Raw genomic sequence first — 16107 nt, forward strand, 5'->3', positions numbered from 1 at the left:
AGTAAGCATGGTTAGCAGTAATTATAGTTTGTTTTACTTTTAATCCTAAACTTGTTTATATTTCATTGTCTTCACTTTTATTCTGCAAACCATTGAAATATGGTTCCCCCCCCACACCATTCCAATAAAGTTGCCCTTGCTAAGGTTGGCAATGGCCTTTTCATTGATAGACTTCATGAAAACTATTAATTAACTGAAAGCCAAAAAAAATGTATATTTAAAAAATAGCTTCTGTGCTTAGATTTTTTGGCCTTTTTTTCTAAACCTTATAATTCTCCCTTTATCTTTTTAAATTTATTTATTTATTTATTTATTTATTTATTTATTTATTTAATCTACATCCAACTTAGTATATAGTGCAACGATGATTTCAGGAGTAGATTCCTTAGTGCCTCTCCCATCTCCCCTCCCAAAACCCCTCCAGTAGCCCTCAGTTTGTTCTCCATATTTATGAGTCTCTTCTGTTTTGTCCCCCTCCCCGTTTTTATATTATTTTTGTTTCCCTTCCCTTATGTTCATCTGTTTTGTCTCTTAACGTCTTCATATGAGTGAAGTCATTTGATATTTGTCTTTCTCTGACTGACCCATTTCACATAGCATGATACCCTCCAGTTCCATGCATGTAGTTACAAATGCCAAGATTTCATTCTTTTTGTTTGCCGAGTAATACTCCATTGTATATATATATACCACTTCTTAATCCATTCATCCATCAATGGACATTTGGGCTCTTTCCATACTTTGGCTATTGTTGATAGTGCTGCTATAAACATGGGGGTGCATGTGTCCCTTCGAAACAGCACACCTGTATCCCGTGGATAAATGCCTAGTAGTGCAATTGCTGGGTTGTAGGGTAGTTCTCTTTTTAGTTTTTTGAGTGTTTTCTAGAGTGGCTGCACCAGCTTGCATTCCCACCACCAATACAAAAGAGATCCTCTTTCTCTGCATCCTCGCCAACATCTGTTGTTGCCTGAGTTGTTAATGTTAGCCATTCTGACAGGTGTAAGGTGGTATCTCGTGGTAGTTTTGATTTGTATTTCCCTGATGATGAATGATGTTGAGCATTTTTTCATGTGTTTGTTGGCCATCTGGATGTCTTCCTTGGAGAAGTGTCTATTCATGTCTTTTGCCCATTTCTTCACTGGATTCTTTGTTTTTTGGGTGTTGAGTTTGATAAGTTCTTTATAGATTTTGAATAATTCTCCCTTTATACAGTCATTTGATATTGGCTAAATAAGTGGAAACTTTTAGGCCCTAAATTCAACCATTTTGTTCTGTTTTGTTGGTTTGGATTTTGGGTAAGTGAAAACTGATATTTGCAAAGTGAAGAACTAAAAGAGATAAGCTTATCAGATGGTGACTGATAGACCATAGCTACAACTGGTATAACTCGTGAAAAAATTTAGCCCTGTAACCCTGCCAGGACAACCTGATAAAGCAGCATTGGTTAATCTCACTCTGCCGACTGAACACAGGATCCCCACCCCCACCCCACTCTGTGTCTCTGTCTCCTGCCTGAAAAGGAATGGGAACTAGTACATTAGAGGGACCTGAAATAGAGTGAGATCCTACTTTCTTTCCACTGTGGTTATATCCACCTACTAGGCTTCAGACTGTGGTATGAGATTATGGGATATGTTTTCTGTTCAGTGACCACCCTTTCCTACTAGAACTGGGGAAGTGGAAGGCGTAATAAATTAGGCATTGTGTTTAACCAGAAGTTATGTGTGAGCACTTCTTCCGGTCATTGGATATAAGCAAAAGAACATGATGTTTTACCTACATACAGCACTCGGCACCACAGCTGCAACTCCTTTTCCTTCCTGCAGATTTTGACACCAGAGATTACTTCATTAAAAGTCTCTCCCACCTCAATTTTAGAAATACCACACTTTTTTTTTTCTTTAAATTTATTTATTTATTTTGAGGGAGACAAAGACAGCGTGAGTAGAGGAGGGGCAGACAGTGGGTGAGACAGAGAATCCCAAGCAGGCTCTGTACTGTACTGTCAGCGCAGAGCCCGACACGGGGCTCGAACTTACCAAACCAGGAGATGGTGACCTGAGCCAAAACCAAGAGTTGGACACTTAACCGACTGAGCCACCCAAGTGCCCCAGAACTATCACACTTCTTTTTTTTTTACACATCCTTGTTTGCCATTCCTGGTTTTTGTTTTTGTTTTTGTTTTGGCAACAGATAAAGAGCCCATGATCTCTAAATACTGGTGTCTCTTATTTCCATACCTGACCCATTCCTCATGCTGCAAAGTTTCAATGATGGGAGTCTACCTGTTTTGAAAATTTGATTATTGTGCATATTTCTGTTTCTCTCAACAGGTAAGTAGGAATATTTTAACAATCTACCAGTTGTCTGCCCTTTGTTCCATAGGCATCTTAAACTCAACTAATTTAACCGGACTCTATCCTAATCTTATTCTGTGATCCCTGTTTATATGTGTGCATTACCATTCATTCAGTTGTTCAAGATGAAAACATTCTTAAAATAATTCTGTCCCCTTTCCCTACCCAAAATTGGTCACCAAGCAAAACCTATTCCCTTTTTCTTTCTTTCTTTCTTTCTTTCTTTCTTTCTTTCTTTCTTTCTTTCTTTCTTTCTTTCTTTCCTTCTTTCTTTCTATCCCTGGAGTACATCCCCTTCCTTCCAATTTCACTGAACACACTTCACTATATTTTTCAATATTGTATTATCTTGTGTCTGGAATTGTCACTAAAATGCTCTCCTTTGGTTTTCCCATCCTACAAATCATTCTTGACACTAATTTAGTTTTTCTAAAGCAAGAACCTAATAGTGTCCTTTTCATACTTAAAATTATGGCATCAATCCACCCTCCAACATCAAACACCATCTCTTTAGCATAGTGTATGAACTTCTCCCTGTGGCTTGCTGCTTACCTTCTCCAGGACTGATGGGTTTAGATCATCATAACTATTGTAACAAATTTCAATGGATTTTTCAATTTAAGGCTATTTCTTACTTACTTATCAAGGTTGGAGTTTCTAGTCTGTGGGCAGCTTTTATTCACATGGTGTTTCAGGGCCACAGGATCCTTCTGTTTTGTAGCTCCACCATTTCATAGGGTCTCATCATCTTCTGCATCAGGTCAATGGGAGGGAAAGAGCACGGTGAAGGTTCACCTACTTCCTAAGAACCTTGGCTTTGTTCCTTTTCACATTCTATTGGCTAAAATTTTGCCATATTGCCACATGTTAGGTGACCGCTTCTCAGCAGCAATTCTATACCAAGAAAAAGAAAACACAAATTTTGGCGAACAGGTCATTGTCTTTGCCTCAACATCAAAAGTTCAAGTCCCTATCTTGCCCCCGCTTACACTGCAGCATACTCAACCACTTGTATTTCTGAAAGATATATGTCCTCACTTTGCATATGCTGCTGCTTTTTGCTTATGGCTATTTTCTAGTCTTCTTTCAAAATCTAGCTGAAAAATCTTTTTATAGAGAAAGCCATCACAGAATTCTTATTTCTGGGTGAATATCCTCTCTATACATTCTTTATTTTCCTGTTGTAACAGGTGCTTGGAAAGTCTTGATAGACTCAGTTATATACGTTTTTACTTTAAAAATGACCATTTCTCCTCTCAGTGGGACTGGAAAACTATGAGTATCGAAAATGACACTTGACTTATTTGGAGCAATTCTTGGTACAACTTTATTTTTTTTTTTCATATTTATTTATTTATTTATTTGAGAGAGAGAGAGAGAGAGAGAATGAGGAGGGGAGGGTCAGAGTGAGAGGGAGAAAGAATTCCAAGCGGGCTCTGAGCTGTTAGCACAGAGCCTGACATGGGGCCCAAACACACGAACCATGAAACATAACCTGAGCCAAAACCAAGAGTCAGACACTTAACCGACTGAGTCACCCAGGCACACTGACAAATTTCTGAAAATATTATTGGTAAAGTAACAGAACTTCAGATTTTATAAACAGTTGTGATCATACATCTGGCAATAGATAGTTTGTTAAAAGAGGAGCTTTTGGTTTGTTTTTATCTTCAGAAAAACCTGTAGAAGATGATATAAAAATCTAAAAATCTCTTGCTTAATAATAAATTATTTCTTTATATTTCTGGGAAGACACCAGATAGCATCTCCCAGCTTGCTTTGCAGTCCAGTGTGGCCATACAACTGAGCTCAGCCAAGGAAATGTTACCAGAAATGATGTGTGTCAATTCCAGGTCTGGCCCATAAAAACCTCCCCTATGCAACCAACTTCTCCTTTCTCCTCTCTGCAGACTCAGTGTCAAAGCCCAGAAAAATCATGGAAGCTATGTACTAAAGATGTCAGTGCGTCCATTAGCCTGGGTCCTTGGGCCATGCTGTAAAGCAGAGCTCCTACCCCAGCATAGGAACACCTCCATTGGTTGTTACATCATGTAAAAAGAAAAAAAAAAACAAACAAGCTTTCTGGTATGTCATTGAAGTTTGGAGTTGGAGGTTGATAATGCCACCAGCAGTACCCCCAAATAATATGGACCAATGTTGATGACTAAAGAATTTGCGTTTGATAATCTAATTGGAAAGTTAAAAATCTTTGCTAAGGTTAATATTTCAACATAGAAAATTCTGTCCTACACAAATAAACTTAAGGCACCCAGATTTCACAACATTCTCATGCTGTTTCCATGAAGCCCTACTACATCAATTCTACCTTGGGGCTGTGGGACTCTTAGAGCTAATATCTACAGCAGTTAGCCTGGACAAGAAAACAGAGATTAAGAGCAATAAAGAGAGTTTTGGAAAGAATACCTTCAAGATTCTCAAGGGTACAATGCTTTTGACTGAAAATAACCCTAAATAGCTTAAATAAAAAGCCTGAAACACTAAGAGATACAACCGAGGTGTAAAATTAAAAAATCCTACACACCACCATGCATAAGAGAACAACAATAAAGAAGCTTGCTTATTTTGAGTATGAAACTGAACAGAAAACAAATATAAATGTCCTTGGAGAGTCCATAACCACCAGCTAACCTTCACAGAACAAGTCGTCTGGAACTATGTAAGTCCATGATAAGTGCTGTAATTCTTCAGTGTCATCAAGTTCTTGAGCTCTTTCCACAATTTGATTCTATCATCATCAAGACCTGTCCTCACAGTCTCAAGACAATTCCACATATCATTGCCATATATAGAGAAGGAGGCATATACATACCTATATGTATGTGTGTGTATACATGTATATGTTTGCCTACATGTATGTGTATGTGTGTAAATATATATATGCACACATACACATATATACATTCATACAAGTAAGCAGAAAGCAGATTTCTAGAAGTCCTCTAGAAGATTTTTCCTTAGCCAAATCTGTGTTATATGCCCACATGCAAACCAATCATAAGGAAAGAAGCTGATTTTCTAGTAATGAAAAAGCATCTTTTGCTTTAGGACCCTCCTTCCATAAACACATTGTTCTCCAATACCTTACAAAAGTAGGATTCCCTCCAGGTCCATTATTGCCTTACTGATTCAGAAAAACTGAGGGTGGAGCTTCACAAGTTGAGTTTTAAGGAGAATTTCAGGTAGTTTGGTTGCATGCTAAAATTTGAGAACCACTATTTTACCCTGTAAAAGAAAATACTAAGTTTTGGGTAGGCCACTAACAGTTTATACCCTACCTAAATATTTTCTAATTAAAGATGGTACTCTTTTTTGGAGATCATAATAAAACTAAATAGAAAACAGTCAAGACAAAACAAAATAAAAAAACACAAAAGATGTAAAAACCACAAGGGTTACAAAAAGGTAATAATGTACAGGCGGAATAAGATTTCAACAAATTTGAGAAATTAGATGAGTCAGATGTGGTAACTATTTTGTAAGACATAAGAAGTTATAAAATGTGTAAGAATAATTGAGATTCAATTTACCTCCACAGACTCCCAGAGAGACAGAGCACTTAGTGATGACAAATAAAGAGAGGATAAAGTTTAAAATTAGAAATTAAAGGGAGGAATGCTTGAAAGCCTGAATTAAGAAGCCTATTCACCTACCCCATGGATTGAATATGGAAATGGTGCGTACCACCCTAAGCAAGATACAGGAGACTTCTGTTTAAAACAGAATGGAAATATCTAGGGATTCAAAAATAATATTCATCAAGGTGGAAAGGTTGAAAAATAACATTGAAAGTGTTATCTACTAGATCTCTACAGTTTTCCTGCCCCATCTACAGCAGAAGTTCAGCAGTCAGGAAGCTAAATCTTAAGGAGAAGCTTCTGCAAGCACTGGAGACTTTGGGCATCTACTTTGACTCCCATAAAAGTGTTAAAACCAAAGATAAATTTTGGCCCATCAAGAAGGAAAAGTTAAGAGAAGACCCCCCACTAAAATCTCTGCTCATAGAATTACCACCTTGTAATATGAAAGAGAAGTAAACTCCACCATGTAGGAGGGAAGGGCACAGAGAAAACTTACCCTCTGGGCCTTGGTGCCAGTTGTGCACCAAGATGGATGCACAAAAAGATGGATGGATGGATGGATCGATCGATCGATCGATCGAAGTATCATTGTAAACTCCTTAACTTACAATAAGAGCATGGATTTCAGACAAAATGGACTTTGAAGGAAAAGCATCACTAGAAATAAATATCACTTCATTATTGATAAAGGTTCAATTCACCAGGATAATAGAACTCCTTTTAGTTTTTGCTTAATCACAAAACCAAAAACTATAAGCAAAAAAGTCAAAACAAGAAGTAATAAACAAATCTATCATTCTAATGAGAAATTTTAATATTCCTCTGAATAATTGGTAGAATAAACAAACAAAGTATCAGCTAAGGTAACAGCATAATTAAGAAATTGACCTAACACATGGGGCACCTGGGTGGGTCCGTCGGTTAAGCGTCTGACTTTGGCTCAGGTCATGATCTCACAGGTCATGATCTCACGGTTGGTGGGTTCAAGCCCCACATCAGGCTCTGTGCTGACAGCTCAGAGCCTGGAGCCTGCTTCAGATTCTGTGTCCCCCTCTCTGTCTGACCCACCCCTGCTGTGCTCCATCTCTCTCTGTCTTTCAAAAATGAATAAACATTAAAAAAATAAATTTTAAAAGAAATTGCCCTAACACAAAAAAATACAATACCATACTCAACAACTGAAGAGTATACCTATTTTTCAAGTATTTATAAAGTGTGTACAAAAATTGGCTATGTACTGAAGGGCCATAATGCAAGTCTCAAAAAATTTCAAATGATTAAAACTATTCATAGTATATTCATGGACCACAATACAACTATATATAATAAGGTAACTAGAAAATTCTAACTTCTTGGCAATTAGGAATAAACAGGTGTAAGGAAGGAATCATATTGGATGTCCTAACATACAGTAGGCTTTTGAAAATAAGAGAGAAAGCCCAGAGGTGAAAAGTAAAAAACACAGTAAAAGATGATTTAAAAATGAAAGAGTTGTGAAAGCAACTTTAAATAAGATTATAATCCAGAGACCCAGTAAGTAGGCCTCTGTTAAATGAGGGATTCAGTCCACAAAATGTAAAGAGCACAACAAATCAGCAAGTGCAAAAAATATCCCAATCTGGGGCGCCCGGGGGCTCAGTCAGTTAAGCGTCTGACTTTGGCTCAGTTTATGATCTCACGGTCCATGAGTTCGAGGCCCGCGTCGGGCTCTATGCTGACAGCTCAGAGCCTGGAGCCTGCTTCCGTTTCTTTGTCTCCCTCTCTGTCTGACCCTCCCCCGTTCATGCTCTTTCTCTCTCTGTCTCAAAAATAAACAATCCCGATCTGACAGAAAACTCTGTATTAAATGTCAGACATAACCCAGAATAAAATGTTAAAATGTTCAGTAACCCTCTGAATGATTACTGAATATCGCCAACAGTCAGAATTAACAAAAACAATAACAAGGTCATACTTGCCAATTAGAATAGCAAACATTTAGAGTTGATATTCAGGAAGTGGAGAGGTGGTAAAACTTTATTGGCAGAAGAACAGTGGTAGATTAATGATATTTATTGAGTGCTTACTCTATGATAGGCATCACTTAAACTTTTTGCGTATTTTAACTTCCTTAATCCTCATAAAAATCTTATGAGATAGATAAAATACCCTCATTTTACAGATTAAAAAAGAAGCACAGAGATTCTAATTTGCACAGTCACAGAGAGGAGAAGGGATTCAAACTCAAGCAGCTGGTTTCCTCCCTCCTTTCTTACTTTTTTTCTCAATCTCGCTTTCTAGTCCCCTCCCTTCCAGTACCCTCTTCCTTCCTCCAAGGAGGTGTCTTGGCAATCCTTCAAGTATCTGTCAACAGAGTCAGGGGAAGAAAAGGGGAGGGGAGGTGGAGAAAGTATGCTTCACCTTTTCTCCACACTCATCTTTATTGTGTGGAAGATCACAGGTTCCTTTTGTAAATAAAATAATTTCATGGAAAAAAAAAACTCAATGGGTCCTTTAGCTCAGCTCAACAAATACCTGTTTACTGAGTCTGTTTGCCGGTCGGGCGGCGGTGAAGAAAAATTCAACAGTCTAAACACGTCTAGTCGCTGTGATTGTTAAAAGTTGTTAATGGCGTTGGGGGGGGGGGGGGCAGAGGAGAGACGGAGGCAGAGAAAGGGAAAAACGGAGAGGGTGAGACAATGAGACACAGAGACCTTGGGAGAGAGACAAAGAGTCAGGAAGCTACAGAGAAAAAGCCCCGTCGAGACAAACACGCCGGACCCGTCCTCATTGGTCCCCGGGGCCAGCGCTGCTCACAAGCTTTGAAAGTAACAGAAATGCAAGTGATGCAGGTTGAGAGCCGAGAAACGGAAGTTCCCTACGGTTTGGCGCCCACTACAGCACCCCCACGGCAGCCACTCCCCTGCGGAGGACTTTACGTGTCGGAGCGGGCGGCCACCTCCCAGTTAGTTAGCTCTCCGTTGCCCTCCCCGCTGAACTGACTTCGGAATCTCTGCGGGGAGCGAGGAAGGGGGCGGGGGCCTGCAGCTCTCACGCCCTCCGGCAGCGACGCGGGCGCGCCGGTGGGAGAGCCCTTTTGTGTACCTAGGATCCGGGAAACGAAACCGAGAGCGTGTCCGCACCTCGGAGGTTCTCGGCAGCGCGGAGCACCTGCAGCCCCAGGTGGGCGGGCGCCTTTCTCGCCCCTCGGCCCCGCGCGCGCACCGGGCGCCGGACTCGCGTGGGTTCCCGGGGCCAGTTGCGCGGCGCTGGGGGCCGCTAGCGGGGGCGGGGCGCGGGGTCCGGCCAGCTGTGTTTGTGCGGGGTGAGCTGAGTAGAGGAGGCGGGCGCGGGGGGGTGGGGGGTGGGTAGAGTCCCGGGGAAGCGACCCCCGGAAGCGGAGCTGCGACTCGCGAGTGGCCCCAGTTGGCCCCCAGGCCCCACCACCCGGCACCACTGGTAAGGTGTTTCTTGCCCGAAACTGCCTTGCGTGCTCAGCGCCCCTTTACTACCACTGCCCACCTCTTGGCCGCGCTGAAGAACCCGGCAAGAACCAGGACTGTGGGTGTCCGCTGTCGCGCTGGGAGGATTAGAAGAGATGATTAGTGGGGCCTCGTAGCTGTCATAGAACCGTATGTATTCCTCAGGAGTATGGTGTACCCTAAACCTGTGCTAGTCCCTCTGGAACACCAGACGAATTGGAAAGATAGAGCTGGTTTATAGCATAGAAGCTAAGACCATTAATTAGTTCAGGAGTCCACCTGCCTGATTTGAATCCTACCTCTACTACTTAATTGCTGTGGACTCTGAACCAGTTTCTTCATCCTTGTGCTCTCCTGGCCTCATCTCTGAAATTGTGCGATGGTCAAAAAAGAGTTACAAGAGTTACAGTATGGCGTGTATTAGTGTAAAGCTGTGGGAGCTGTGCTAGCCCCAAGAGTACTCGGTAAGGTTAGCTTTTATTATTTTTGATACTTGACAGAATCCCTGCTTCTAAACTCATGAATCTGGTTCCCACATGGTTTTATTTCTAGGGTTATTCCAGTAAATCTTGGAATGGCCGCTTCTCAGTTCCAGGAACTGGCGGCATTGTTTCTCCTAGTTGAGCAATTTGAGAAATATGGTTTACTCATCTTTCCCTTTTTTAAAATGAAAAGGGAAACGAGTGGATTTCTGCAGTGGATACAAAAAGTGGCATGTATGCTCTGGGAAACAGTGTGGAGGTTCCTAAAAAAATTAAAAATAGATCTACCCATGACCCAGCCATAGCACTGCTAGGAATTTACCCAAGGGATACAGGAGTGCTGATGAATAGGACCACTTGTACCACAATGTTTATAGCAGCACTTTCAACAATAGCCGAATTATGGAAAGAGCTTAAATGTCCATCAACTGAGGACTGGATAAAGAAGATGTGGTTTATATATACAATGGAATACTACTTGGCAATGAGAAAGAATGAAATCTGGCCATTTGCAGCAACGTGGATGGAACTAGAGGGTGTTATGCTAAGTGAAATAAGGCAGAGAAAGACAGATACCAGATGTTTCCGCTCATATGTGGATCCTGAGAAACTTAACAGAAGACCATGGGGGAGGGGAAGGGAAAAAAACCTTATGGAGAGGGAGGGAGGCAAACCGTAAGAGACTCTTAAATACTGAGAACAAACTGAGGGTTGATGAGGGGTGAGGGAGAGGGGAAAGTGAGTGATGGGCATTGAGGAGGGCACCTGTTGGGATGAGCACTGGGTGTTGTATGGAAACCAATTTGATAATAAATTATATTTAATATATTAAAAAAAACCGAAAAGTGGCATGTAAAATAAGTGGCTGGGTCAGAGATTCAGCAGCCTTCCCATTAGTAAGGGAGCTGTTCTTTATGAACAAAAGGAGTGAAATCATACTGTGCACATATTGTTCAGTCAACAAGCAGCAGTTAAGTCTCTTGTCCTGGACAAGACAGGCCATATTCTGGTCTTTGAGAGCATAGAATGCAGATAGAGAGACATTAAATGGGTACAAACTGTGTCCCATATACCTCTCTATTCTCATATCTGATTATCTTTTTTTTTTTTTTTTTTTTTTTATAATCCACAAGTCTTTCATTTCCTTGAATGAGTCAAGCTCCCTGTAGCCACAGGACTTGTACAGTTCCCTCTGTGTATAATGCCTAACCACCTGTCTCAACCCCCCAACCCATGGCCTGGTGGATTTTAGACTACCTTTGGCTCTCAGATTCAAAGGAAGTTTAGGGATATAGATTTCTACCATTGTCATTAGAGCAGTAACATTTTCCTAAAATAATTAAGAACATGTGTCTGCCTCTTAGGACTCAGAAAAATATTTAAGTGGTTTGTTCTTAATTAAGAAGTAAATGTGGATAAAGAATCCAAATCTAGATTATGCCTAGTATATAGGCATAGGAGTCTTAGGAACTTCCAAAATTATGGATGCTTCCCTTGGGTTCCAGATTTTACATCAATAACTTTTTTGGAAAGCAATAAGATAGAAATTCCAGGACCCCAAGAGATAGATGGGTCAAGAATGTCACTGTCCTGTGAACTGTGGAACCATGACTAATGTCACCGGCATCATTTCTCCTTATGCCTGATGGAAGAGATTTATCATTTTCAAATAGCCCAGAGCAGCAATGGGTCTTGATAAGGAAAACAAAGGCAAAAAAATGTCGTTTAAATTAAATCCCCTTACAGCTTGAAGCCCAGTGATACCAGAGACCTGCAGTCTGTAACATTCCGTAGGAATTTACGGCTGCCTTAAGGCCTTCATGTTTACATTCCATTAAAAACTAGAAGCAACCTTATCTTGACAGTAGGTAAATCTTCGTCCTGTAAGACCCTGCTTTCAGCATACAGAAATTTCTTAGAAACTAACTTTATGTCCCCTCCTCCACAAACCTTCAAATACATTATCACTCACTCCTCACAGTCGCAGAGCAGCTCTTCTGCCCACAGGTTCTGACCCTGTGCTTTAATAACATCATATTTTTGCACCAAACATGTCTCAGGAATTCTTTCTTAGCCATTTGCATATGAACCCCACTTCAAATTGCATCAGGTCTTATGGTGTCTAATAGAATAATTTTTACCAGAGATGTACTTACTTGTATATAGTATATGATGTGTTAAATCTCAGAAACTCTCATTTAGCAGAGTTAGGGATGAGTATATAGTAATCAGATTATAATTTGAAACTATATATTTGTCTTGAAGTAATTAAGATTCCAGTGGTACAACATATATGACTTTCTTAGAGACTTTTTTTTAGTACAGGATGAATATGATGTTCTTTTTCTTGGAAAATTTTCTAGGATTTGTTTCTTATTAAGAGTAGTGGAAGGCAGGGGTATACCTGGCTGGCTCAGTTGGTAGAGCCTGTGACTCTTGATCTCAGGGTTGTGAGTTCAAGCCCCACATTGGGTGTGGAGCCTACTTAAAATAAATTTAAAACAAAAAGAGTAGTGGAAAACATTATTTAAAAGTTATCATGTTAATTAATTAATGAAATCACCCAGGACTCAGCCTAGTCATTTCCAAAACTGAGTGACATTACCTCTTGTTAATAGACCCTTAAGTTTGAGAAAATCAAAAGATCTTCAAAACAGCAAACAGGAGCGGACAGGGTGTTGTGGCATCATCTTTATTCCACAAGTGCTTTATTCTACCTGGCACACAGGTGACTACAACTCACTTAACATTTTGTACCAGAACTTATGACATGCCACGTTTTGTGCTTGAGATATTATTTAACTGCAAAAATTCTAAAACCTACAGCAAAGAGAGGACCCAGATTATGTTCTGCAGTAGTTTTGCCATTAGGGACTTATTCTCACACATGTGCCATTTTAAGACTCAAAATAATGTAACCAAATTGGAAAGAAAAGAGCAAATAGGGACAAATAAGCTCTGCTTTAGAGTCTGTTCAGTTTCACTTCCTGGGATCTCTGGGCGAGAGGTTTTGCCTTATGAGTTAATTGCAATTAACAGGCATCAAGGGGGTTGGGATTTAAAGTGGAGAGATCAGGGGGAAAAGAATCAAGGAACTGGAAGGCAGAAGTGGTGAGGGAGCCTAAGGCAAACTGACAGGCTGCAACCCACCCCCACCCCGGGGGGAATCCATGTGATACTCCTCAGGCACTCCTGGCTGCCCAAGAACAAAAGAAAGGGGAAAAAGAAATGGTTAACTGATAGAGATCATTGTGCCCAGTACCTGAGTCTCCCAACTATTTACAAATATTTTACAAATATCAATAGCCCAATCTCCAGAAACCGATGGACCTCGTTTCCTGGAGCCTCAGTATCACCCCTCCATAGTGCTGTGGAAGACAAAAACAGAAGGAAATGGCAGATAGAACTAAATTTCCTTGTAACCTGCAGCCCATTGACAAATACTTGAGTCTGGCCAAGTAAACTGTTTCTCCAGGAAGTCCCTACTGTCTTAAGGCTAATGCTTTGCTAGAGGGAAAACAACCTTAGCTTGACAACAGTTAGGCCTCCAGTATCCTGGGAGTCTTCTTTAGCATATGCAAATCTCACTGGAAACTTTCCCTGGACTTTACCACCCCCTCAACTCCCTATTATATAGCCAGTCTCTCCTCAAAGTCCCAGGGCAGCTCTTCCTGCCCACGGGTCCTGTCCCCGTGCTTTATTTAATAAAATCACCTTTTTGCACCAAAAACATCTCCAAGAATTCTTTCTTGGCTGTCAGTTCCGGATCCCACAAACCCCACTGTCACCCCAAAAACCTCATCAGAAGTGCCGAGTACAATGGTTTTTTTTGGGTTTTTTAATTATTATTTTGTATAGAAATAACCTAACACAAAGTTTTGGTTGGTCTGTGATGGTGCTACAACTATGACAACCCCTGAGAGTGGATTTTCTGGCTAAAAGTATATCTTGTAACATAACAAAGAGTCAGGCCTTTTCACATTTGCTGTTCAAGATGGGCAGAACTTATCCATAGAATCTGGAATCCAGAGATATTTGCATTAGTGTGGTCTGATAGCTAACCCGTCTGTCTGTCCTGGTGAACTTAGAGCCCAGCCTCCTTTGTGTAGACTGGAAGGCTTCAGTTTTTGACTCGGTTACAAGGTGGGGTCTTAGGCTTACAACGTTTTCCTCTCAGCTTTCTGCCTTATAGGACCTTCTCCCCGCAAAGGTTTGTGGAAAACATCCACCATCCTGGGGTGACTCACAACTTCTTAAGTCATACTCAGAATCACATCAACAGGGGATGGGGTCAAGAGCAAAGGGTTTAAATAACCAGATTCTGGTAGACTAGATGAATAGAGGAATATCCTATGTGTACGTATAGTTTCATAATATCTTGTTACAACAGTCATATTTGACCTATAAATTTGTAGACAATGTAGTAATATCAGGTCTTCTTTTTCAGAACTCTATAAATCATGGAAAAGCAAAGTAAGTAATTTAAGTGTTGACTTCCTTTTATAATGTTAAATCTGTTGTTAATATGTTCTTTGTCTTATATGATGCTGTATTCAGTTTCTGAAAGGATGTAATTTACTTTGTTTATGCTCCAGAACCCGAAGTCTAGGTCATTTTTTTTTTTTTTACTGTAAAGACAATGTACACATATATCCACTACTGCTAGTTTTTCCTGTAAAAATAAAACCTTAGATAAGCCTAAGGAATTTTAGTCTTACTGGGAAATATGTTATATAATTTATACTATATTCCATTTAGGTCAGTTTTCCCCTTTTTGTGTGCATTTTATATACATAAACATCATTCAACTCAAATTAACCAGATAATAAATTTAATATGTCAGATCATTGTAACAAAATCTTTGGATATATCCCTGCTATATATTTCATAACATCCACACATGAACAGGTTTAATAAATACCAATGATTACGTTCTGGCTTTTTTCCTATCAAGAAAATTCTAAATAAAATGGATATCGACCAAGCATATAATAAAAGACTTTGGTTTTGTTTTTTTTAATCTAAAGTTCTGAAGAGAAAAGCAATGCATATGGGGGAAAATATGAAAAAAAAATCCTGTTTTATGAGAAGATTTACATTGTCTGTTTACTTTTGTTTAGATACTGAAGACATGTTTATCTCTCACCATAATGTCAGCCTTACTAGCTGTATTAGATACTCTTTAGGACTAGAAACCTCAGCTTTCCTTCATGAAGCTTCATGATCTCTTAATGTTTGCTATATGAATTTAATTTTACTTACAAAACTCAAGGCTTCTTAAATGTAAATTGATATAGTATTACACTTTCTATCTGCTACAAGCATTAGGATGCTTCAGATCACCATAGAAAGATTCTTTTTGCCACCATCATAGTCACCTTTTAACTCTTCATCTTCATATGCATAATTGTTTGTATATCTGTGTGTATGTGCATAAATAGGAGTTAAATGTATATATGTATATAAATACATACAGAAGTAAAAATAAAATATCTTTATATTAATGTGACAGTCCTATGGTATCTATAAATTATTTTAAGTTCCATTTCACAAATGCAGAAATCCATTCATAATTCATATGATCTTTGGTATATTTGACCACTTGCTTATTTGCTTATTTTCCCTCTGTATGAATTCCTGCTGAAATTCCTAAAACCAGGATTAATACTCTGGAACCAAAACCCCAGAGATTATGAGCTTCTAATTTCTTGAATCTGTCAGCTCCTAGATATGTATATGTATTTACTATTGTTCAAACACTGGTACCTAGAGGTGCCAAAATGTGACCTATCATTTAAGAGTAGGTATGTTAGTCAGACTTGCAGTGTTTTCCTTGAGATCTGTTAAGCGTGATCCGGTTGTTTCCAGCTCAGGTGGGGAGTGGCAGCGGTGGGCAAAGCCTTGAGAGCTGGAGAACTAGGAACTCGGCCACTCACTTGAAACCAACAAACAAGGGAATGGTCGGGATGGAATGACTTTTGTGGTATTTGAGAGATCTGCAATCAGTCAGGGTACGTTGCGGCAACTGTTTAGGGAAAAGCCCTGATGAAAGTAGAGGGTTCTGTTACCGGAATATGCACCAGCTCTGTGGACTCCAGTCTGCTGAAGTTGATCATGAAGTTGATTGCGTGAAGGAGAAGGCTGGCTCACAACCCAGCTTTCCCGCTGAAACCACATGAGTTGAGTAGTCTTTGAAGGCCTATGA

General features: G+C 39.9%; 2 protein-coding genes across 5 annotated transcripts in view; both read left to right on the forward strand.

Moving 5' to 3' along the window:
• The window catches only part of PLSCR5 (phospholipid scramblase family member 5), a 78228-nt gene extending 69671 nt beyond the window's left edge, over window positions 1-8557 (forward strand). Inside the window, exon 8 of the mRNA XM_043593310.1 lies at window positions 8457-8557. Within this exon, the coding sequence (XP_043449245.1) occupies window positions 8457-8557 (101 nt within the window). The remainder of the gene's footprint in view (window positions 1-8456) is intronic.
• A 45-nt stretch (window positions 8558-8602) lies between these two features.
• The window catches only part of PLSCR1 (phospholipid scramblase 1), a 36756-nt gene continuing 29251 nt past the window's right edge, over window positions 8603-16107 (forward strand). For 2 of the 4 annotated variants that reach the window (XM_043595197.1, XM_043595199.1), the window contains exons 1-2: window positions 8603-9397; window positions 14350-14375. In XM_043595197.1, the coding sequence (XP_043451132.1) occupies window positions 14363-14375 (13 nt within the window). In that variant the 5' untranslated portion in view covers window positions 8603-9397; window positions 14350-14362. The remainder of the gene's footprint in view (window positions 9398-14349; window positions 14376-16107) is intronic. The other 2 variants (XM_043595198.1, XM_043595196.1) reach the window with 2 other exon arrangements.

This window comes from Prionailurus bengalensis, chromosome C2, assembly GCF_016509475.1.
Source record: "Prionailurus bengalensis isolate Pbe53 chromosome C2, Fcat_Pben_1.1_paternal_pri, whole genome shotgun sequence".
In the NCBI taxonomy this organism is placed as follows: Eukaryota; Metazoa; Chordata; class Mammalia; order Carnivora; family Felidae; genus Prionailurus; species Prionailurus bengalensis.